The 25,622-nt window shown below is 39.0% G+C and overlaps 1 protein-coding gene across 1 annotated transcript in view; it reads right to left on the bottom strand.

Annotated features, from left to right (window-relative positions):
* LOC121429063 overlaps positions 1 to 25,622 on the bottom strand; it is a 51,209-nt gene that overhangs the window by 14,520 nt on the left and 11,067 nt on the right. Inside the window, exons 3-8 of the mRNA XM_041625968.1 lie at positions 19,450 to 20,064; positions 18,971 to 19,055; positions 10,777 to 10,882; positions 7,504 to 9,568; positions 6,753 to 6,836; positions 1,874 to 2,003 (exon numbers count right to left, since the gene is read on the bottom strand). Coding sequence (XP_041481902.1) covers positions 1,874 to 2,003; positions 6,753 to 6,836; positions 7,504 to 9,568; positions 10,777 to 10,882; positions 18,971 to 19,055; positions 19,450 to 20,064 — 3,085 coding nt within the window. The remainder of the gene's footprint in view (positions 1 to 1,873; positions 2,004 to 6,752; positions 6,837 to 7,503; positions 9,569 to 10,776; positions 10,883 to 18,970; positions 19,056 to 19,449; positions 20,065 to 25,622) is intronic.

Here is a 25,622-nt window from a genome sequence, read left to right as displayed (position 1 = left end):
AAAATAACCACTTTCCCTGATGCAGATTTTGGTAGATTTTTAGTACATTATTCCTGAGATCAATTAGTACTAAAAACTGTTGAAAAACAATGTAAGTTCGGAAGTTCTCTAAACACCACATGTTATTTCAATAATGATTATTTGCATGTGTGCCTGTGTGGGGGAAGGGGCTAAAAATATATTGTATGTGTTTCTTTCTGTCTATCAGTAATTGGAAATTAGCCGAGAAGTATATAATTGACAATTCGAATTGAAGTCCTTTAATCGTAAATTGTACTCTAGAACGAGTGGCCGAATGGTGAAAGTTGTATGCCAGTCAGTGGGGGGGGAGGGGGAGTAGGGGATATGGTTGGTAGGATGCTCGTCTAACTTGAAGCCTTCAGATAGGCATTCTAACTGTCTAGGGATGATAAAATACCATAAAACAATTCATTTTTTAACCGGGCGCAAAATTACCAATACTCCTGATTTTAGTGGGTCTTGATATAGGTGACCCCTTCGGGCAGTGGGTGAGGGTGGGGAAAATTAGAACCCTATCATTTCCTGATAGATTGGACCCAAGTGAATAATAAAAAAAAAACAATTTCGGCACAAAAATCCTGCAGGAGCTGTGTCATGATATACCGTACCACACTAATATCATCATGATAAGTTATGGCGCCCTCTAGTGTTGTAGTTAGGTTTTCACTGCATAAAATCCTGAAATGGGGGTGACTTTTACATTAATTTACCAAGAATAATCATATAAATTACATGTGATGTATTCCTCTGTTATTGGACTGTACAACAAGACATATAAACTTTATTTTGTAATCTTTTTGTCCTAATTCTAGTGCCAAAAAGGGGGAAAATTATATTTTTGGGGTAATATTTTACAATTTTGGGGCATTTTTCGCAAAATCCGCCCCCCGTATGGTTAAAAGTGAAAATATATTGACATCACAACATCATCAAATATTAATTATTGTACACCTCAGACAACTTAAAAATAAAATTGGCGTGGAAAAGTGAGAAATAAGGTTGAAAACAATGGATTATCCTATTGGGCTTTGTACAGGCCAATATGGCGCCAAAAAGGACCCCCCACAAAGGGAAGGAGGGGTCTGAAAATTTGAACCCCATTGTTTTTGGTCTAAGGGGACCCTATTGAAGCCAAAACAACCAAAAATCAATTTTGGCACGCTAGTCCTACGGGATGACACACCATACCCCACTATGATGATAGTGATGATTAAGATAAAGATGATTATGATGATGATGGGAATGGTGATGATAAAGATGATGATGATGGTGGTGATGATGATGATGATGATGATGATGATAAAGATGGTGGTGGTGATAATGATGGTGATGATGATGGTGATGGTGATGATGATGATGGTGATGATGATAAAGATGATTAAGATGATGATGACAATGATGGTTATGATGATGATGATGATGATAATCAGCTGGTTTTCTTTTACCTGCTTTGGTCAATTCCCATCAAATTTACTTTGGCTTTTTTAACCAATTCATTTCAATGCAATCAAGGGGGGGATTAAGTTCTGACTGCAGAGCAAGAAAACATCCTTTCCGTACTAGATATCAAGCATACCTATTGTATACTTGCAGACTTACACAAGTTAGATTCTCAAGGTCACAAGACAACAAACAAAAAATTTCATAAAATCATGCCAACTTTCCCAAGATCGTCAGCCGAGAGCTCAAAAAAATGGGGTTGATTCTCCCCCCCCCCCCGTGCCAGCTAACAAAACCCATAAAAGCCTGGCTTGGTTAGGCTTTGCAACCCTAACCCTACGTCTTAGATAAAATAAAGCCCAGAGCAACTATTGCAGGAGCAAACGATGTGTCGCATTTAAGAGGTACCCACCATTTTCACAGTTGAAGTCAAAGAGGCTGATATCAAGGATGAAGAGTTGGGGATAGATCACCCGTAGGCGGCCATCTTGATGCTGGGATCGGGCCATTACAAGGGCATCATTGAATAGGAGCACAAGGACCTACAAGAGAGAGACAAGAATATATTACTACTAACAATTAATATAAAAGTGGGGTGTCCTGGGGAGGTGTTTCACAAAGATTTATGTATGACAATGGCCCAAATTCACAAAGGTGGTTTTGAAAACCCATTGGTTGAGTCCATGATTTATGCAGATTTCCTGTATGAATTACGCTTAATTTCGCGCGGATCGGGCGCGTGTATAAAAAATGTCAAATGCTGATGCGCGCTTTTGTCACAATGCGCCAAACTGACGCCTGTTACCATGGTTAGATACGCTATTTTATTCATGAGTGCACTGTTTGAAGAGTGGGCTCATGAATAAAAACAGTGGACTTATGAATAAAATAGCATACATGTATCTAACCATGGTAACAGGCATCAATTTGGCGCACTGTGACAAAAGCGCGCATCAGCATTTGACATTTTTTATACACGCGTCCGATATGCGCTAAATAAAGCGTAATTTATACAGGAAATCTGCATAAACCATTAAAAATCAACCGTGGGTTTTCAAAGCCATCTTTGTGAATTCGGGCCTTAGAGTCAATCTTAAATGCCTAGTTGTGTACAGCATAGAAGTCATGACCGCATTGGTCAGATCATGCCAAGAGGACGCGCACTACTGCGCAACGATAAAAAATATGGCGCGTTGCAAATCACGTACGCGTCGGCATTTAAGTGCAACTCTAAGTCACACTCAAATCTTTGTGAAACACCCCCTTTGCCTAGTATTTATGACTCTCGTCTTTCAATCTGAGGGATGTGGGTTTCCATTCCCAACCATGGCGTGATTTCCTTCAGCAAGAACTTAATGCAAATTGTGCTGCACTCAACCCAGGTGAGGTTAATGGGTACCCGATAGGAAGAATTTCCTCAAATGCCAGAGCACCTGTAGGCAGCACAGTTAAAGTAGGGTTAATAATAATAAAAATGACATTATTGTAATGCGCACTTGAGTATATACGTATAGAAATTGGGCAATATAAATGTACAAATAATAATTATTATTATTAATAACAATAACCACTCTTATTCCCTGCACTCATGGATTAGCATCCCGATATAGTGAACAAATATGTACGGCTGCCAAAGGAGGTGGTTGGAACTATGGTTCCCGAAATGATGATGGAATATAACTATTCTCGAGCGTTGTGTGGAGCGTTGTGGCCCAGTGGATTAGTCTTTGCACTTTGAAACAGAAAATCGTGGGTTCGAATCCCAGCCATGGCGTAATTTCCTTCAGCAAGAAATTTTATCCACACTGTGCTGCACTCCACCCAGGTGAGATGAATGGGTGCCCGGTAGGAAGAAATTCCTTGAATGCTTTGAGCACCTAGGCAGCCCAGCTAAAGCCGGGGTAATAATAATTGCAGGGCCCACTGGGAGAACAGTTTTCGGAACTGAAGCAGCTTCCCTGGGTAAATATACCTATATTATTATTCTCCTGAGGGGCACAGCCCTGAAGGAAAATGGTTGCATTCGTATCACTGACGGGATCTGACGTCACGGCTCTTGGTACTATTCCCAGGTTGTGACGTCAGATGCTGGGATTCATGGCATTTTGGCCAATTTTGTGACATTGGTTGGAAACACTGAACTAGTGGTTGGAACTATATTAGGTTACATGACGGTGTTTAGACTGATCATCTGTCTAGATTATTATTATGATGGATATAATCTTCTTTATATCAATCATTACATCCTAACATCCGAACTAGGTCTCTGTGCTCTCCGATATCTGGTTGCCTTTTGGTTGCAAAAGATTCAAATGCTTGGGGTCCCATATTGTGGAATAGACTTCCTGAAGACAAAGATTGTATCTCTGTTGAGTCCTTCAAAAAAATTCTTAGAACCTTTCTTTTGACTTCTTAATTTCTTTTATACGCCTTGGGCACTCTACAGACTGAATTTGATGCTTCAGAAGTCATATGTATCATCATTATCATTCACTCACTTTGTGACTTCAATTATTAGTTTATTTTCCAAAAGGCCAATTTATGTATGATATTCTACACTGTATGTATTCTTAGCACTTAAGGGTTCCATTTTTTTATGTATTTACAGATAAAATTTGCTTATAACCAACACAACCCCAACAGAAGAGTTTCACCAGCAGACTGAATGCATTTCCCCTCCCTTGAGGATTTATTTTATTATAAAATTCAATGATTCAATCTATTTTACTCTGTTCCCTCGGTCAGTCTATTTTACGAAAAGCTTGCAATGTTGTACTGTAGTAGAAGTGTTGAAGCTCAATGGATTAACCTCCCGACTTTGAACCACTGGGTTCGGGGTTCGAATCCCACCGCAGCACCCTCATCCTTTGCCAAGGCGTTTATATATACTTTTGCCACTCTCCACCCAGGTATAGTAAATGGGTGCCAGGTAGGAAGTAATTCCTTGAATGCTCGAGTGCCCGATCAGGGTAGCCTTGCTAAAGCCAGGGTAATAGTATGCAGCGCTTAGAAGCATTTGTATTAAGTGCTTCATAAATGTTGCATATTATTATTATTATCATTATTATTAATAATAATAATAATAGTACATTTCTTAAATACGCATGACACCTACAGGTCTCTATGCGCAAGTGACTCAATCAAACATTCTGAAAAAGGTGGGTTTTTAATTGAACTTTGAATTTCTCAAGCTGGGTAATATTTCTTAATGTCGATGGAAGAGAATTCCATTGTGCTGGTGCAGCTTTCTGGAAAGCCCGATCCCCATATGATTTGGTCTTGACAGTAATTTCAGAGAGAAGATTTTGTGAGCCAGAACAGAGATTACGCTTAGGTTTATGAATCTGGACAAGTTCTTGAAGATAAGCAGGGGCAATACCATGAATACATTTGGATGTTAATATGAGAAGTTTATATTTGATCCTTGATCGAATGGGTAGCCAATGAAGGTCAGATAAGATAGGGGAGATGTGTTCAAATTTTCCTTTTTGAGTTATAAGTCTTGCAGCAGAATTTTGGATATGTTGTAATTTATCGAGAAGCGATTTCGATATTCCGAATAGTTAACTATTATTATTATCTAAGTGACTTAAGATGAAGGCATGTACTAATTTTTCTGTTGTTTTCCTATCAAGATATTTTCTCATTTTCCCAATTTTGTGTAACCCAATTGCAGCAGCCCTACAAATATTGTTAACATGGGACTTCATTTCTAATTCATTCTCGACAATTACCCCTAGATCTCGTGCCTTGGAGACTGGCTGAATAATAGAACCAGCAACATTTAGAGTTGAGACATTATCTGAGTTTCTGTGACGCGATGTTATGTGCAAGATTTCAGTTTTCTCAGAATTCAACTTGAAACCATTCATAATTGACCATTTCATAATTTCATCTAAACAGGACTCTATCCTAGTGATAATTGAACTACGGTCCTTATCTGAGAACATCATATATAACTGGGTATCATCTGCATATACAATTCTGCTCATACCTTGCTCCTCAATAATGGATTCTAGAGAAGCAGTATACATTATATAACACAGCGGTCCCATTACAGAACCCTGAGGTACGCCATCTGACAACGAAAACGGTGCAGATGACACACAATCAATTACTACACTCTGAGAACGATTTCTAATATATGAGTTGAACCAGTTCAATGCTAGACCTGAAAAACCATATCTGGAGGACAGACAAGATAGCAAAACATCATGATTAATACAGTCAAAAGCAGAAGAGTAATCAAGCAACACAAGAAGTGCTTCCTTGCCCTTATCAGCCGTTAGCAGGAGGTCGTTGTAGATACGAAGCATAGCTGTTTCAACACTATGGTCCTTTCTATAAGCTGATTGTGTTTTGCCATACAGATCATTGGATGAGAGATAAGCATGAACCTGCTTAGCACATGCCCGCTCAATTATCTTACCAATGAACTTCAGTTTAGCTATCGGCCTGTAGTTTTTCAGCACCTCAGGATCAAGTCCATGTTCTTTCAAAAGAGGATTGACATTTGCCTGTTTAAGCAAATCTGGAAAGTGGCCATTTCTGAATGACAGGTTGATGATTCGAGCAATCACAGGAGACAATTCATCCACACATTTCTTGACAAGCCATGTCGGTAGAGGATCCAGCTCACAGGAGGTAGATGGGGAATCTATAATCAATTTCTTCACTGCTTCAACAGTAACACAGTCAAACTCTAACATACAAGGATGCTCTCCTGGTGGCACATCAGTGGCTGGTTTAGGTGAACTTACAGGTGCTGACGCAAAAGAAGACGTGTCCCGGATCATATCCAACTCACACTTGATGTTGTCAATTTTGTCAGAGAAGAACTGTGAGAAATGTTCTGCAAGTTGGCGCCTGTTCATACCCTCGTTTGAAGGAAGGGTTTTGCTTGAAGATGGTGAGGATAATCTACAAACTTTCTGGAACAGTTGACGTGCACTACAGCCTTCAAAAGAAAGTCTGTAATATTCTTTCTTTCTATTATTATTATTATTATTATTATTATCATTATTTTTATTATTATTATTATTATCATTATCATTATTATTATTATCATTATTATTATTATTATTATTATTATTATTATTATTACTACAACTATTATTATTACTACTATTATTATCATTATTATTAATTTATTATTATTATCATTATCATCATCATCATATTCATCATCATTATTAATCTATTATTATTATCATCATCATTATTATTCTAGGAGCAACTGTTTCAGGAGCAAATATCCTGGAACCCCCAAACCTACAACATGGTCAACTCACCTCCCTGAACTTTTTACGCCTGTTGAAATAAAATAATCTGCCAGCATGGACCAGATCCCGATCAGGAGGACCTAGGGGAAAGGGCTACGGTGAATGAAAGAAAAACATACAAGAAAGAAGTGAGAAAAACAGAGGGGTACACTGACTGTTTGGATGGTCTAGTGTTCATAAAACGATTACCAATACATCAACATCAAACAAAATGTGTTATCCTACATGAATAATAACGATATTAAAAATACTAATATTCAGTTCTTAGAATGTAAAATACCATACAAATAGTCTTGAAGCATCAGAAAAGTGAATTGTAAAATTAATGGCTAAAAGCTATTAATAATAATGTCTTCAACAATGGTTTGCATCCATTAACCTCCATGACTGATCTCATATCTTTGGGAATATTGCTCGACATCGACGGCATAATTTGAAGAAAAAAAAGGCTCTCTCAGCGAACGTCTGGATTTCTAACATATCTGATTGTAAACACAGATTTTTGACAAGGTTGATATTTAAAGACCATCGAGCCTAATAAATCTTAACAAAGATTCTGTTGTATACATGTGTATCTTTATAGACTACCTTTTCACAAAAATATCAGAAATGCAGCTGGATTGAATTGTTTGCGGTGGGGTGGACAAGAAATAGATACGAGCTCAAGGTTGTATGAAAAAGAAGACAGATAGCTGCATGAAGAAAGAAAACTCTTTATAAAAAAGGTTTAAAGAGGGAAAACTAAATAAATTTCATGTACCTCTATTCCTTTTGCAAACAGCACCTCTTCCATCCTTCCAAATTGGGCAAAAGAGCATCTCATCTTGGTACTCCCATCTTCATCATCTTCATCTCCATGGTCATCCTTCCGGAAGCTACGAGTACTTGCTCCCTTAACGCTCTCCCCAGGACGGCCTCCGATCCTTTCATTCACATAGTGTCTAGGAGGCACGGGAGGTTTTGCCTTGGCCTTCTCGCGGCGGAGTGATCGTGACAGGGCAGCAAACGACTGGCTCTTCCCTTTCTTCATGAGGTGCTGATTGGCGTAGAGACTGTCTGATGATGTCACTTGAGGCTCACGGAAGGCGTTGCCATCGAGAACATCTTCAGACTTACTCCTGAATGTCTCCCGTTTGATTGGTGCCACTTTGGCTAGTCGTCGCTCTGCGACATGGGGCTTTGGCTTCACAGGAGATTGTCTTTCTAGTTCACCAATAGACATGGCAGATGAAGCGAGCTGCCCATCGTAAGGGCTTGACTTGTATAGCTGGGGTAAACTGGATTTACGTTGTGCTACTGGAGGAGACCTTCCATGTTGCCTTTCAGAAAACAAATCCTTCTTTGTAGCACTCTCGTCAAGTTCCCCTATGGTCATTGTGGATGATCCAAACTGGTTGTCATAAGAGCTTGCTTTCATTATATGAGGTAAACTTGTTTTCCGTCGAGCTACCACAGGAGGTTTAGCTAGGTTTCTATCAGAATGTGATGATTTCAGTGGACTTCCATTTTCTTTCATATCCATCTCTCCTATTCCCATGGTCGATGCTGAAAATTGCTTGTCGTAGGAGTTGGATGTCTGCAGGTGAGGCAGGCTCATTTTACGTCTTCCTGTAACAGCTTGTTGTCTTGTCAGGTGCCTTTCCGACAGAGAGGATTTGAAGGAGCTGCTCATGCTTCCATCAAGTTCACTCAGTGACATACTGGACCTGGCCAGTTTCCGTTCAGTCTGTGGCATCTGCTGTAAACTATTTCCACCATCTTGGACACTAGCACTCAGTGTCGCCTCGCCATCGGGACTCCATCTTTTGGGCAGCTTAGGCTGCACAATGATCTGCTGGGTGAAATCTTCAGAGAGTTTCCTGATCGGCGATCTTGGAGGAACAGGAGGACAAGTTGGACAGAAGCAGTTGGCTTTTTCATAAATGCTGCTCTCGTCCTTGGAACTCTTTCTTGGCATCATAATCCAAGCGTTTTCATACAGAGTGGTTGACTTCTTAGATGAATCGTCAGATTCTTTACTTCCTTCAGAACTACTCCTGGACGGTATGCTCACTGCATCCTGCAGAGAATTCCTTGCAGATCCTCTCGGACTATCCTGGGGAGGGTTCTTCAAGAATTCTTTGGTTGCTTCCTGGAACGAGTTCCTTAATGAAGAAATCCTCAGAGAGTCCCTTGCTGCATCGCGTTGTGGACTTGGTATGGTGATGCCAACTCCCTCAGGGATTGAATCCCTGATGGAAATCCTTGCAGAATCCCTCAAGGACTCACTGAAAGAATCTCGCATCGAGCTGACCATAGATTCTCTGGAGGACGAGGAAGATGAGGCCCCCTCTGGTGGCATAAAGACATCATCATCTCTACTCTCTGTAGTAACGCACTCGGTACTACTTGACCACCTCCCTTTAGGGCCGTTCCTCTCTCCAAGAGAGGTATCATCTTCTTTCTTCTCATTCCCAAGAAATACGGCCTCCATCAAGAGCTGATCTTCCTCACTCAACACCACCATCCGGTCTCGTCGCCTGGCGACCGTTGCAATGAGTTCCCGCTTCAATCGCTTCTGGACTAGACCGATGGACGGCATGGTCATGGAAGATCCTGCAGGCAATGATAGCATCATCCCTCTCTTCTGCATCATGGCCGTAGCTTTCGCTGCAGAGACCTTGACACTCTTCATTCTCTTGTTGCGGATGTTGCGCTTCATCTCCTCCTCTTTTTCCCCATCTCGAAGCTTGCGTCGGGGCTTCGACGGGCGCGGTGGAATAGCCGGTCTGGTGGTCGGGTCAGAGTGACGCTGCACCAAGGCTTCAATTTCGTTATTTGTTTGCCTAAATTATAAAATACAAAACAATAGAGATCACCAGAACAGTGACATAAGTTACAAAGGTCAGCAGTTAAATTTTGCAATGGAAATTGCTAAAAATGTAAAATGGCTGAGGAACTGTTGCCGAAGGCTCACTTCTACTAACATGTAGAAAGATATTAATTATAAAAGCATATTTTTAGTTGAATCGACATCCTATATGAACACATGTATTCTAATTTTGACATCGATATCAGGAATATTTTCGATTCAGATAGAGATCAGCTTTCAAAAACTCATTAATGCCATCAATATCTTTTTCTCTGTACTTCAGATTCATTTTCACACACAAACTTGGTTTGTTGTATGCATATTTTGGACTCCTCATTTGAGTGTCTCGACTCCTGCTAGCTCAGCTAAATGTGCAGTAATTCCCCCAAAAGACATAGGTTCCATTACACAGCGCTTGCCAACTTTCATCCCCAATTATTAATTCCTGTGACAGGTAACATCAGCCCTCATGAAACTCCTTTTGGTACAATTCAGACGGTCTTCTTTGATTCTTCATTAATCCATGATTAGGTCCCTTAACACAAATCACAGTAATTGATCATAAAGTTGATTAGTATGATTGATTGCATTGTTCCGGTAGTAGAAGTTGAAGCTAAATGGATTAACCTCCCGACTTTGAACCACTAGGTCCGGGATTCGAATCCCACCGCAGTACCCTCATCCTTTGCAAAGGCGTTTATATCTACTATTGCCACTCTCCACCCAGGTGTAGTAAATGGGTACCTGGTAGGAAGTCAACAATGTAGTCAATCATGAATCAGCTCTACAATCAAACACTACGCTTTGTGTTACAGGGTTCGGGGGCGTTGAAAGTTGTCAGCACCGACAATTTGGTCAGTGTGGACAACTTTCATTGAAATACTTGGTTTTGATTGGCTGAGAGGCACTGGCCTCTGGCTGTTACTATGGTAATCCTCAGAGAAAGACAACTTGTCAGTGCTGACAACTTTGATGAAACAGTCCTTAGAATATCATATAGATTAGTTGTGATTTGTAATGTTTATTACTATCATTATTATTTATTACTACTAATTTGTAGTTTAAGAATTTATCTCTTCTTTCAGAACTCCGTCTTACAAATAGTCACGATTGAACCGATCAATCGCAACTCTTTGTAAGACAGGACCGAGGTCTATGTTTCCTTTCACATCTTTGACTTACTTAAGAACATTCTTGATTCCTCTGCTGTTGATCCCAGCTACATTGTAACCTCCAATCTCAAGAAAGTAGTCTCCTTTCATCAGACCCGATGATTCTGCTTGGCTCCCTGAAAATATTCAAAAAAATCTTTATTTATTACGAGGCTTAAAGACAGTATCCATTATCAAGACTACGTTACTCTCTAAAAATTGTCAATGAATTAAAATTTACTTGCATGGAGCTTTGTGTCCATCCAACTAATTGACAACTCAACAAAACATGTCACCGATTCTGATATTTTTACAAAGGGGTTTGGGCAGGGACATGTTTGGAAGGATAGGAATGTACTCGCTTAGTACAAGCCTGCTTTACGAACATGTGACAAGCCGATAGTGGCAAAGTGAGCAAAAATTGTTGAGGGTGCCAGATATTGTGTATTGTACAAAATTTGTAAGCAGTTGCAAGCAAACGAAGCGAGCAAGCAAAAATTTTGACATTTTTTATTGCAAAAAATCAATATTTGTGATAGATATCAATAAAAAGGATTCACATTTTTGTAAGCAAAATGGCAGGTATCAGCGAAGAGAATCAACAATAACTTGAGTATTATTAAAAGTTGATTATCTCAGATTACTATCTCGCATCTTCAGCAAAATAAACCCAATGCGATTTGTTCCAAAATAGGTTCGTGGACCTGGATGGTGTTTCATAAAGCTGTTCGTAAGTTAAGAGCGACTTTCAGAACGACTGGCGATCCTTTGTTGTGGTAAATGATACATGTATGTTCACTGGTAATTACTTAGCTCGTAAGAAAGGTTCACCAGTCGTTCTTAAAGTTGCTCTTAACTTACAGCTTTATGAAACAGTCCCCAGATGTGCAGAGGTCTTTACACACAATTAGAGAAAATTTGCAATCGAGCTTTAACCTTCTGCTAACAGAAACCAGGTGGCTCCTATACAAAGTCTATGGGAGTTACGGCATTCAGGCGCTGATGGGTTAATACTAAAGTTACATGAGGGTGAGATGAAAGTGTGGCCCAGGTTGATAGGTCTATATTTAAACCTTGTATTCTAGAACACAGGAATCTTGAGAGGAAGCAGGAGGTAGTAAGCAGCGAATTATTTTCATCTACGTTGACGCAGACTTCCTTTTGGAACATTTACGACTTCGACGCTCTTGTGGGCCAGAGGTGGACCTCATGAAGAAATTTCCTCCCTAAATTTGATAATTGACCCTCTAAAATGTAATGATTTGAACATATGCATGCAAACATGTAGGTTTACTTCATGGTAAATAAGTGAAGAAAGTAAGAGGGATTATGGATTGGCTTGGCATTTACCCAAGGAAAAATATTGAAGAATATTGAGGATTTTTTTTTTTCTTTTGGGGGGTGAAGCATAAAATTAGATGATGAAAGTCTCCTGTCCTTTTCCACCCCCCACCCCATCCCTCTCTCTCTCTCTCTAATAATCAAAAATTTGTTTCCACAGTGATTACAGGCTCATAGTGCAGTAAAGAGAAGAAATAGAAGAAAACAAGGGAAGAGGCAAGAGCAATGTACTCAACTAAGCATGTCTGGATAGCCAGGTATTCAATGAGAAATCAAATACTGAAGTATATCATCTCTTTCTCACTCTCTCTCTCTCTCTCCATCACTCTCTGCTCTGTCCCTAAGTCACACGCCCTTGAAGAGTGGATAGCATCCACAAAAGTCGTACAGAAAAAATAACCCTAAACGAGGATTTGCAGGGTAGACTGCTAAGACACGCTAAACATCGATTTTGTGCAGATCCCAGATTTGCACACTCGAAACAGGAATTTTTTGTGCAGATTTGGAAATACATGTAACATGTGTGCGATTTACAGCAATGTAATTCAGGATTGTTGTTTTTGTCCCTTACTTTTGGTGCTTTTGATACTCTACTCGCATTCCGCGCCCACCCGCTATAAAAAAAACCTTTTCTGTGTTTTTTGCTTTGTTTTGGGGTCTTTTTGCACATGCCATCCCTTCTTAATAGCAGTGACCCCCACACAGGTGTTCATCAATCGGTAAACTTGGTCATTTGGCAGATGTAAAACTCTCAATCTACAACGTCAATATCATCCTGTTTCTCATCCTGTTTTGCCTCCTTCTTTACTTCCAACATTCCCTTTCTAGGTTATCTAAGTCATCTTTTGACTTTTTATTTATCAATATTTTCTTGGATATTCAATATTCTTATCTATCCCCACATTTTCCTCTGCCCTTCCCCTCTTTTGATACCTTGATATCCCCCTCCTTTTTTCTCCTCCTCCTCTTCTTCTTCTTCCTCTTCTTCTCCTCCTTTTTCTCCTCCTCCTCTTCTTCTTCCTCTTCTTCCTCCTCCTTCTTTTCCCCCTCCTCTTCCTCCTCCAACTCCTCTACCTCCCTCCCCTTCTTCCTGTTCTTCTCCCCCTTTTTCTCTTCCCCCTCCTCCTTCCTCTTCTTCTCCTCCCTTCTTCTTCCTCCTTCTCCTCCTCTTCCTCCTCCAATTCCTCTACATTTCTCCCTTTCTTCTTCCTCTTCTTCTCCTTTCTCTCCTTCCTCTTCCTCCTCTTCTTCCTCCTTTTTCCTCTTCCTTTTCTTCCTCCTTTTTCCTCGTCCTTTTCTTCCTCCTCCTCTTCCTCCTCCTACTCCTCTACCTCCTTCCCCTTCTTCTTCCTCTTCTCCTTTCTCTCCTCCCCCTCCTCCTCCTCCTCAGTCTTCTTCCTCTTCTTCTTCATCCTTTTTCCTCTTCCTCTTCTTCATCCTTTTTCCTCTTCCTCTTCCTCCTCCTCCTCTTCCTCCTACTCCTCTACCTCCTTCCCCTTCTTCTTCCTCTTCTTCTCCTCTTCCTCTTACTTCTATTATGGTCTCTACTTCGCAATATTCTCCCTTTCTCCCTTTTCTGCATTTATTGTTCTTTCTTCGGCCCAGCCACCTTTTTCTTATATTCCCTCCTCTCATTTTCTCATCTATTTCTAATAAGCCAGTTCACAGTTAGCTCATGATCAACTTTTCTCAAATGACCTTTGTGATTTTTCATTAGGATAAGCACTATCATTGTAGATGTTGAGTAAGCTTTACCTGTAGAGTATTCAAATTCTAAGAACAAAAGGAATTGTATACACCAGGTGACTAGAATAGTACATCAGGGATAAAGTTTGAAAATCTGTTTTATTGTCTGCCTTTGGCACATTTGACTGTTTAGGCTACTGTCATATACCAGTGATTATTAAGGCTCTATTTATTACTCTTCAGCTTGGATGAGATAAAATGAACATTTTGAAAGGAATATATGAATAACAAGTGGAATGCCTCTGGCCGTCTCACCTGCATCACGCGGTTCAATATAGCAGCAGTGCTGACTTTGAATACTACTCTAACTCGCACAAGATGTTCAGTGATACATGGTTACTCTTATGTCCACTTTTTATGAACTAGACCAATAAACTTACAGAGATTCACCAAAAAACCCCAACATGGCCAAAGTTCATTGACCTTACATGACCTTGGTCATGTGACCTGAAACGTGCACAGGATGTTCAGTGATACTTGATTACTCTAATGTCCAAGTTTAATGAACTAGACCAACAAACTTTCAAAGTTATGATGGTAATTCAACAGATACACCCAATTCGGCCAAAGTTCATTGACCTTTGACCTTGGTCATGTGACCTGAAACGTGCACAGGATGTTCAGTGATACTTGATTACTCTAATGTCCAAGTTTAATGAACTAGACCAATAAACTATCAAAGTTATGATGGTAATTCAACAGATACCCCTGATTCGGCCAAAGTTCATTGACCCTTAATGACCTTTGACCTTAATCATGAGACCTGAAACTTGCACAAAATTTTCAGTGATGCTTGATTACTATTATGTCCAAGTTTCATGAATCAGATCCATAAACTTTCAAAGTTATGATGGGAATTCAACATCCCCAATTCGGCCAAAGTTCATTGACCCTAAATGACCTTTGACCTTGGTCATGTGACGTGAAACTCATGCAGGATGTTCAGTGATACTTGATTAACCTTATGTCCAAGTTTCATGAACTAGGTCCATATATTTTCTAAGTTATGATGACATTTCAAAAACTTAACCACAGGTTAAGATTTCGATGTTGATTCCTCCAACATGGTCTAAGTTCATTGACCCTAAATGACCTTTGACCTTGGTCATGTGACATGAAACTCTAATAGGATGTTCAGTAATACTTGATTAACCTTATGGCCAAGTTTCATGAACTAGGTCCATATACTTTCTAAGTTATGATGTCATTTCAAAAACTTAACCTCAGGTTAAGATTTGATGTTGACGCCGCCGCCGCCGTCGCCGCCGCCGTCGCCGCCGCCGCCGCCGCCGTCGGAAAAGCGGCGCCTATAGTCTCACTTTGCTTCGCAGGTGAGACAAAAATCATCAAATCACAAATGCCTATGTCAGTGAATATGAAAGCCACCTATATGGTTTATCTCAAATGACCTTTTTCTGCTCATGCACAGTTCACAACCGTGAACAGGCTTATTATCTTATTACTCTAATATCACTTCCCTCTTCCCTTAAGAAATAAACGTTAGTAAGAAATATTTACTAGACAACATTCTGTATCAGACAAGTCATTGCAATACCTCAGCTACTGTTACTCTATCTCTCTTTTTTTCTCTCTTTCCTTGACAAATCGTTGCAATACCTCTCCTACTCTCCCTCTCCTTTTCTCTCTCTCTGTCAGCACCTGTTGTTAGGTAGCATGACTCGAACCGACACGCACTTCCATCTCTTAATCCTAAGCCTCTCACGATCATCAGAACCCCTAACCTCAATCCCACACCGACACATTATTAGCAGTCAATATCATAAGGCAGTTTCAAACCGCCTCGATCACAAGAATCCCTGTTAAATTACGAGAACTTTTTAGGCTAAAAAATACCCGTTAATTATTCCTGCATTCACACCGCCCCGAAACATACCCTTCGGGATAAGTTCCTGTAGTTGCAAGCATGCACAGTCTGATAAGCAGGCAAGGCGTGAGATTCAAAATCACTAGCCCAGCAGCCACCCACAGCTCTCGCGCCCAATGACACGCTAGGCTAAAAGTTCTGTAAATTGCTTTCACATTGCCAAAATACCTGCGACCTTGGAAAAATCCCAGCAAAAGTTCTCGTAATTTTGCCAAGTACCAACTATCTAGCGGGTATTTTCTTTCGGGGAAATTACGCGTAGTTTGCTTTCACATAACCTAAATACCTGGTATTTTCTGATCGGGGTAGATTTCCCAATCAGAGATTACCTGGAACTGACAAACTTCGAGGCGGTCTGAAACCACCTATAGTGAACCAGAAATCCAATTGGCAAATTCACAGGGGCTGCCGCATTCCCAAAATATTTCCTACGTTGTCAAAAACGTCAATGGATGACTCATGCATGTCAAACTTATGACAGTTATGATTGTAAGACACCTAGATAGATCCTTGTCATTTGATTGGTTGTTTGTTATCGATCATTCAGCCCATTTACAATGACATCATCAACCGTGCAATTTCAGACCCATTCATCGTGCAATTTTGGATCCATACCATTTTGTCCATTGCACGCGCGCACCGAGACTGCGGGCACCACAAGTAAAACCACTGGTGTTTGCATGCAGCGTGTAGGTTGTATGTACGCGACAATGAACAGACTGAACTTGCAATGCATGATCATATTTTGCATCGAAATCGATAAATTTCATTAAAAATTTTTTTAGGTGTCATATAAACCAAATAATGAATGTTCAGAGAAAGATGAAATGAATGATCCATTCAACGAGGTGTAGCCGAGTTGAATGGATCATTTCATCTTTCACCTCATGAAGTATTCTTTCCATTGCACTCATGAACATTCATTATTTGCATCATGTGTCCCCCCACCATTATGATAGAAATCTATGAATGATACCCTCTTTCAGGAGAGACATTCTACTCATTTGGAGACAGTTCTCACTTTATGAAAACAAATATCCTTTTTGCCATTTCAACTTATTTTATCTCGGCACGACATGATGAACAACCTCCACACACACCAAATTGACATGAAATGGTTTGTGGTGGTCCAATGATTGTCCAAATGAATATATAATAGGCCCCCATTGAAGTCAGTGTTAATTAGTGCAGTTTAAAACCGAACCAGGCTTATTCAAAGCAGAGGCGGTGTTTCACAAAGATTTAAGTATGACTTTATTAGAATCGCATACATGATATGCAATGTGCAATCTTATTGATCAACACACAGTAGTGTGCGTCCTCTTGGCACGATCTGATTTATATGGTCATGCCTTTTATACCGCATGCAACTAGGCATTTACTTGCGACTTTAAGCCATACTTAAATCTTTGTGAAACACCCCAACCCCCTGGCTAATTGCCACTGCTTTCTTTATAGTTAAGTAGGTATTCATACAACCACGTTGTGGGCCTCCACTGACCAACGCAAAAGTTGGGTTGTGGATCATTTTTTTTTTTCATCATGCCTCACTAAGATAACTGTATGTAATTAAAAATGAAAAATGTTGAAACGCAAGAAAAAAAAGTCTTTTGTGACATCACTGCTTCAGTAGGGGAAGGCGGGGTAAGTTGAGCATAGGGGCAAGTTGAGCCACCAGCCGCAGGCCAATAATGAATGAGTCAGACATTGTGGTGGTGTCATGTATTGATGACCCATAACATAACCCCTAACCCCACCACATTGTTTCCAACTTTGAAACAAAAAGTAGTTATTTAGAGGGGAAAATGTGAATTTCAGCCAAAAAAGTAAAAAAGAGTGTGAAATAGATAAGTGCTTTATAAACACACACGTCTTTAAATATAATAAAGACATGATAACAACATTATTAGTCCAGGTATGGATCTTCATTCTTGTCATAGTCTTTTATATGATGGATGCATAATAAATGTGTGGATACAAAATTATCGCACTAAGTTCGGACTGGGGTAAGTTGAGCCAAACAGCATGGGGCAAGTTGAGCCATGGTAATTCCTATGGTAATGTATCTTAAAAAACAAACAAACCATAAAAATCGATTGAAATGCAGGCTGAAAGGAGCAAATTTACATGACTGCTCTTTTCCTTTTACAGGATGTTAGTATTTATAGAGAATTAGCAAGTGAAAAGACTTTAAACAAAAAATTGACATGCTGGTTCTCCCCCATACATTTTGTACATAGTTTTTGTGGCTCAACTTACCCCAGAAGGTGGCTCAAACTTACCCCATATATGGGGCAAGTTGAGCCATTTGACATCGTTTTTTTCAAAGGTCACGATGACTATCAGTGTTGGGGTAAAAATTTATAAATAGGTGGAAAATATTTCAGAAGAATGAAATTTCAAAGCAAGGTACTTATTTCGACAAGATTATTAATCATATCAATTCTAACTTGCAAAAAGCAAAAACTGTCACAACTTACCCCGCCTTCCCCTACTCATTTGCAAGATGTAAAGACACATTCTTCTTGCCTGGAAATAATCATTCTTGTCATTCACTTTCACACGGTGAATGTCCAACATCCTGTGAGAAACTCCTGCACAAGTTCTAGTAACTATGTCATGGTTCTACTATTTTTTCTTTGGTGATATCTGGGCCCTGTCTTACAAAGAGTTCCGATTGATCCAATCAATCGCAACTATGGAAAGCCAGCAACATCAACATGTATTACGCGTGTTTTTTTTCAAAATATTTTCGAGCTATGATGTATATCAATGCATGAATTGTTTTCTTAAAAATTCAGTGTGCTTCACTTTCTTTACAAAGGGCATTGTGCAAATTTCCTTTCGAAAAATTTATGACACTGATGGATTTCCATAGTTACGATAATTGGATCAGTCATAACCCTTTGTAAGACGGGGCCCTAGAACTACTTTGCTATTACGCAGACAAAATACTTGATAATATTATTGATCCGGCCAGGAGGCATAATTATGTATATTGAATGCTCTGGGGAAGTTCACTTTCTGACATGATTTCCAAAGAGTTTCAGTGGAAACATGGAGAACAAGAACATAAAAATAAGTATCAAAATTCTAAAATGTGAAGTATCCTAGTGTGGGAGTGTGAAAATTGTAAGTGCTCAGAGCAAAATAGCTAGGTGTTTAGTGCTAAAGGCTAAGTCTTGAGGGACTAAGTGTGAAATATTGAGTGTTTGGTGCTTAGTGTTAACTGTCAATTAAGTGTTAGCGTTACCTGTTTCCACACTCCCGACCTGAACCGGAAGAGTATCGAGCAGCGTGAAACCGTATTTGCCATTCTTATCCTTGCTGAGCACAACCTAAACAAAAGTTAAAACGTAAAAATGAAACATTAAACACCAGGGTCAAAAAGGTATACAAGTATAATTTTTCTATGTCTAAAAATATGATTTATAACTGATTGATGTGTTTCATTATTAAATGAAAACTACTGAAGCTGTCGAGTCTCAGGGGATAAGTCTCTGGATTTTGACCCTCAAGGTCTGGGGTTCAAATCCCACAAAAGCACTTGCATCCTTTGGCAAGAGGTTCATCTACATTTTCCAATCTCCATAAAAAATGGGTACCGATTAGGAAGAAATTCTTTGAGTGCTCGAGCACCTGATCAAAGTAGCCATGTTTATGATGTCAGGAGGTCAAGCTGTCAGAATGCATATTTGTGACACAGCCAATGAATCTAAAAAAAATGCTTACATAATGAAGACTTATCCAAGAAAGTAGCGAGTCTGGTCGATCCATGCAGCCTGTCTCTGAATCACTGGAGCTTGGTCCTTTGGTTGATGGTTCTCCCTTAGCAGCAGACCTCTTCTCTCCTCCACCCCAAGTTCCTGTATCCTTGAGGTTGTCCGATCTTGCTTCCTGTGACCCACTACTCCCAGAATTTATACTTTTCGCATCAGCACCCCAAGCTGGTACCTTGTCCGCAAAGTCAAGGACCTGGTACCCATCAACAAGAGTCTCTACGATCTCCCGATCTCCATGGACTGTGTCTATCTCTTTGTGCCGCAGCTCCTCAAGGTTTCTGTCTCCTTCGCTTCTCTTCTTCTTCTTCTCCTGGTGCAGTCCGTCTGTCTTTAGCCACCTTCTCTGTCTGTCCTTCTTTCCTGCTTTTGCTCCTCCTTCAATCAATTCTGCCTTCTCTGTTTCTTCTAGTGAGTCATCTTCTCTCTTCCTCTTGCGGGTGTTCAAGTTTGGTCTCGTCCAACTGTTTGTTGGGTGCTCCTCTTTCTTGTCCTCTGTTGCGTTGACCTTGAGGTGCTTGGTTCGTCCTACATCTTCTCTCAGGAGATGGTACCAACCGCTGATCACCTGAAACAGGAACAAAAAAGAGGAAATACGTGGTTATTCACAGTGCAAGGTGCAATGTACTTCCTCCAAGAGACAATATGCAATGCACATTCCTCAAAGATAGTACTAACAATAATAATAATGTCCTATCTTTTTTACCCAGGGTAGCCACTTTAGTTCCGAAAACTTAACATGATAATGTTATTACCCCGGTTTTAGCACGGCTACCTTGATCGGGTGCTCAAGCATTCAAGGAATTTCTTCCTACCAGATACCCATTCACCTCACCTGGGTCGAGCTCAGCAGTGTGGATAAATTTCTTGCTGAAGGAAAACAAGCCATTTCTAGGATTCAAACCCATGACCCTTTGTTTAAAAGGCATTGGTCAGAACCACTAGACCACTACGCACCCACTAGTACACAATTCAATGCTTTTTTATTAAAGATAGCAGACCTTATGAGCATCATTGCGCCGTCATCTTAGTGGCCTTAGATGCTGAAGTCATTGCCTTGCATGCAATGATGATCTGCAGCTGACACAACTCTGACTACTCTGTTTATATGTATTCCCATATCCTTTGAGGGAGGGCGCTATGATATTTTGACATCACATGCATAAGGCCTGTAGACAATCTCTTCTCCTTGGGTAAGTACATGTAGTAGTTAAAATGTTTAACACAATCACCAATCATTTTACCAATAAAATGAGATTAATATTATGAGGAAAAAAATAAAAATGAATACTTGTCATGAAAATGTGGAACATTATTAAAGGTCAAGTCCACCCCAGAAAAATGTTGATTTGAATCAATAGAGAAAAATCAGACAAGCACAATGCTGAAAATTTCATCAAAATCGGATGCAAAATAAGAAAGTTATGACATTTCAAAGTTTCGCTTATTTTCAACAAAATAGTTATATGAATGAGCCAGTTACATCCTAATGAGAGAGTCGATGATGTCACTCACTATTTCATTTGTTTTTTATTGTTTGAATTATACAATATTTCAATTTTTACGAATTTGACGATTAAGACCTCCTTGCCTGAAGCACAAAATGTTAAAATAATGGAATTCCATGTGTTCAGGGAGGAACGAAACTTCATTTCAAGTGACAATGACGAGAAAATGAAAATATTTCATATCATAAATTACAAAAGAAATAGTGAGTGAGTGATGTCATCAACTCTCTCACTTGGATGTAACTGGCTTGTTCATATAACTATTTTGTTGAAAATAAGCGAAACTTTAAAATAACTTTAAAATGCCATAATTTTCTTATTTTACATCCGATTTTGATGAAATTTTCAGTGTTATGCTTGTTGAATTTTTCTCTTTTTATTCAAATCAAGTTTTTGTTGGGGTGGACTTGTCCTTTAAAGAAATATATAGCTTGGTCATTTATTAACATCTCACCTATAGGTACCTGATGGTGTACCTTACCGAGTGGTGAACATCTGCAAATGCAGAAAAACATCAATTTTGTCTTGTCAGATAAGTTGATCTGACATCTTATATTAAACAAGTTTGAAAGCACTTATTAAAACACTTTTACAAATTTCAGCAGGAAATGCATTCTCCTTTCCAACTTTTTGCAACATCATCAAACTATTCGCAAACTGCTTTCCAATATTTCCAATGCAAATCAACAACTCAGAGCAGAACTTGACATTTTCTTTTGCCACGTACACTCAATGAGATTACTCCGGAAGGATTTTTCGGTAAGGAAGTCTTGCCAGTAAAGAATATCCTGAAAATGAACGGGTTGATATAATGATGGTCTATCAAACAGGCTATTGAAATAGCTAGTTTTAAGTTGCTTGCTTTCATAAATTTCCTCTTTTTTTAATTCATTAGGTAGCTATATGATTCATCTTAATAAGTCTTTCACATGCAGCCATCTCAGACCTTGACACAGAGAGGGCCATCTTAAGCAAAAACCTCCGCGGAAACAGATGAAAAACAACTCCCTCTTTTTAGGTCAGGGATATGCGGATCTCTTGTGTTTTTGATGGCACACCCCTGCAAAGCCGTAAGAACACTCCGTCCCCAGTCAGGAAGTTTTGGTCTGGATCGCTGGACAATCCCAGGGGCGAAGCAGAACCGACCGAAAGACCGAAGCTGCGATAAGAATCACCTTCCCTCCTGGGAGGGTTGGACCAACACAACATGAGGTGATAGTGGATTGTTTCCCCTTGGCTTCCCGGAGAGGGAAAGGCCAATTAGACGGATGGCCGGGGACAGGAAGCTGGGAGGGGGAATGTTCGGTGTTGATGTTGTTTCAGGGCGATTAGGATAAGTTTGAAATTGTAGATTAACGACCCCCAGTGGGGCTTTGATACGAAACTGGAAAGAGATAGGAATCGGTTATGTATGAATGATGGGAAGTCTCCAGCAAGGAATGGATCTATTTTTAAGGACATTTCTTGGCTCTTCTTGGTTCAAGTTATGAACAAAATTCTGCAATGGTTTGAGGAGTCTGCCAAATCAAGGTCAAAGGCTCCTATGTTATATACCTTCTTTCAAAGGCTTACAACGCATTGTCTTTAAAAAAAATGATTCTAATCAAATTAAAAAGTAAATAAATCTCAACTAATTTACCTTGAATCAGCGATCCGTCCATGAATGGAACAAGTTGTCAATACAGAGCTGATAACATTGACAGTTTCCAGGATCCCCTACCGAGATAATACTCCCATTCGTCCTCATAACTTGCATGCAAGTTAAAGGTCAAGTCCACCCCACAAAAAATGTTGATTCCAATATATATAGAAAAAAATCAAGTAAGCATAACACTGAAAATTTCATCAAAATCAGATGTAAAATAAAAAAGTTATGACTTTTGATAATTTCGCTAATTTTTCATAACTCAGTGACATGCAAATGAGAAAGTCAATGATCTCTTTCATTCGCTATTTCTTTTGTTTTTTATTGTCTGAATACAATATTTCATTTTTTACAGATTTGATAATAAGGAGCAAATATTTAACCATCCAAAGTTGTTTAAAAGATATTTTCATAAATCAAATGGTAGCAGACCACATATTCACTTGCTTCCATGTCTCAAAAACAAGCCCCCTCCCCCTACATTTGAAAACAAAAACATTTCTACTAGTAATAAGCTTGAGGTACTGCACAATACTCCATACCGCCCCCCCCCCAAAAAAAAAAAAGTCCCAAGCCTATCCAACAGAATGCATTCCACATACATACTGATTTGCCAAACGTCAATTTCAAGTACACTCATACTGTCAAAAGATATTGACAAAAGAACGTCAGGTTTATCGATTTTGTCCCCAGAATCCCCAAATACCTTCTCGCATCTCCCCAAATTTGCATTTGTGAAGGCATGGATGATGAAAATTATACAGCAAATCTGGCGATGTCGTTTGTTTGTGGTTAGCAATAGCAGTAATTTTTTTCTAGTCAGATTTTATACATATTGTTTCAAGCATATTTCATTTCAAGCAAATTTTCAACAAGTATCAATGTGTTCGCACTGCAATTTTGTTTCTTCTTCTTTCTTATACGAGATATTTAATAAAGGCAAAGTCTACACTGGTCAGGAACATGTTCATTTGAATAAACGGAGAAAACTGAAACGACAATACATTGCAAATTTAATCTAAATCAACTGCAAAATAAAAGTTAAAATATCTTGAAGGTTTGCTATTTTCAGAAGACAGTGATTGCACAAAGCCATTACTTCTTTGTATGTTATTCATGGAGCAGCAAATATTCCATATTCATTATTTTCCTCAAAATAATGTAAAATTCAGACTTAATCCCCTATTGATCATGTGATTTTGCCATTATTATCTTAACTTACATTTGATTTTCATTAAACTTCTAGCATTAAGTTATAGTATTATTTTATTTCAAGGTCTGTGACCTGAATAGGCCAAGATCTACTTATGTGCTAAAGTTATACAAAGCCAATTGAGGGGTAGGGTTGGCTTGGTCATTAAAACGCCTGCCTGTTTCAAACCTGAGGTTGTAGGTTCAAGTCCACTGTGGGTGGATGACTCAAGCCTGCATTGTGTGTAAACGTTTCCCTTCCCTGTTCCATAGATGCAGGCTATGTTACAGCACTGGAAAACACTCCGTTCCTCAGACTGGACGTTAGATATAGAAGCGTCACCACCTTTGCATTAAAGAACTCACTGCCCCATTCTTATAAGAATAGGGGGAAACCCCAGCAAAAATGTCTTAACTTTCTAATAATTTGACATCCAATTTCTAGAAAATGTTCAGCGTTAAGCATATTTGATTTTATTATATTTTTTTAAATCTTTTTTTGTTGAGGTAGACTGCCCCTTTGAATTAGACAGGATTTTTTCTCAAATTAAAAGATAGTTTAGAATAAAGAATACAGGTTGGGTTTGTCTTTTAAAAACAACTTATACACAGTAAAAATGATGAAATTTATACAATGCTGTTTTTGCAAACCTAAAGTAATTTAAACCATGGTTATTGAGAATTAAGTATTAAGAATTGAACTTTATTCTTTAATATTTCATTCACTTGTTTAACTGCTGTTAAACAACTACTATAAGGTTCATACAGTAAACAACGTTGAATAAAGTTTGTAACAGCATTTTTATACGACTGAACCGATCCAAGAACCTGTGTATTTTTAGAGGAGTAGCATCATCACACCAATATGGAAGTAGGTACCCATTTTCTGACTCATGACAGTCAACAATCGCTTATCAGACAATAGACGATGACGAGAAGGAAATCAACAGGAAGGACAAGTTCTAAATATACAGACGTTTTTTACTCTCGTTCCATACTCTTAAATTTGATGAAGTTTCCTCTTTCCTTGTGTGCCAATGGCCAACATTTCACCAACTACTGAGCAAATTAAAAAAAAATCTAACTGAATCTGTATAAAATCTAACAGAAATGTGTTGCTTCTTTCATGCAGTAAAGGTCTATTTTTCCAAACTCTCCTGATACTTCCCCAATGCTGACGTAGAAGACAAGAAGTAACTCTTCATTTCCAAGAGTTATTCAGGTTGAAAAAGACTTTTGAATCCAAGAGGAAATGGGAAAAAAATGTTAGATAACACAGTGCTAGTAACTAAAAAATTGAAATCAATTTATTTGCTAAACCTCATTAAAAAATTCAATCTAATCTTTGGTAAAATAAATCAAAATGGGTTAAATAGTTAGATGTCTTGGGTTGGACTTGAAATATAAGTCTCTGGAATTTAACCAGCTTGTCACTAACTTTACTCATAGTGAACTGATCAGCACATTGTGGATCAATTTCTTGCTGATGGAAATTAGGCTATGGCTGGGATTTGAACCTATGTCCCTCTGATTCCAAGTCTAAAGACTAATCCACTTCCTTCCATGTGAACCCTGCTTGTCTGTGAACTTGATTTCTATTTGAACATAATTTTTGGTAATATTTAATGTTTCTTACATTCCTCTGGGTTTAATACTCAATGATATGAATGGATATCTACATTACCAAATTCCATGCAATATAATTAACAATAAGTATTCTCAATCTCAATAAAAATATTGAAGTAGGGCAATGCTCACACAAATTTAGAACTAAGAAGCACG

This window comes from Lytechinus variegatus, chromosome 15 (assembly GCF_018143015.1).
Source record: "Lytechinus variegatus isolate NC3 chromosome 15, Lvar_3.0, whole genome shotgun sequence".
In the NCBI taxonomy this organism is placed as follows: Eukaryota; Metazoa; Echinodermata; class Echinoidea; order Temnopleuroida; family Toxopneustidae; genus Lytechinus; species Lytechinus variegatus.
This window is presented reverse-complemented; position numbering and strand designations above follow the sequence as displayed.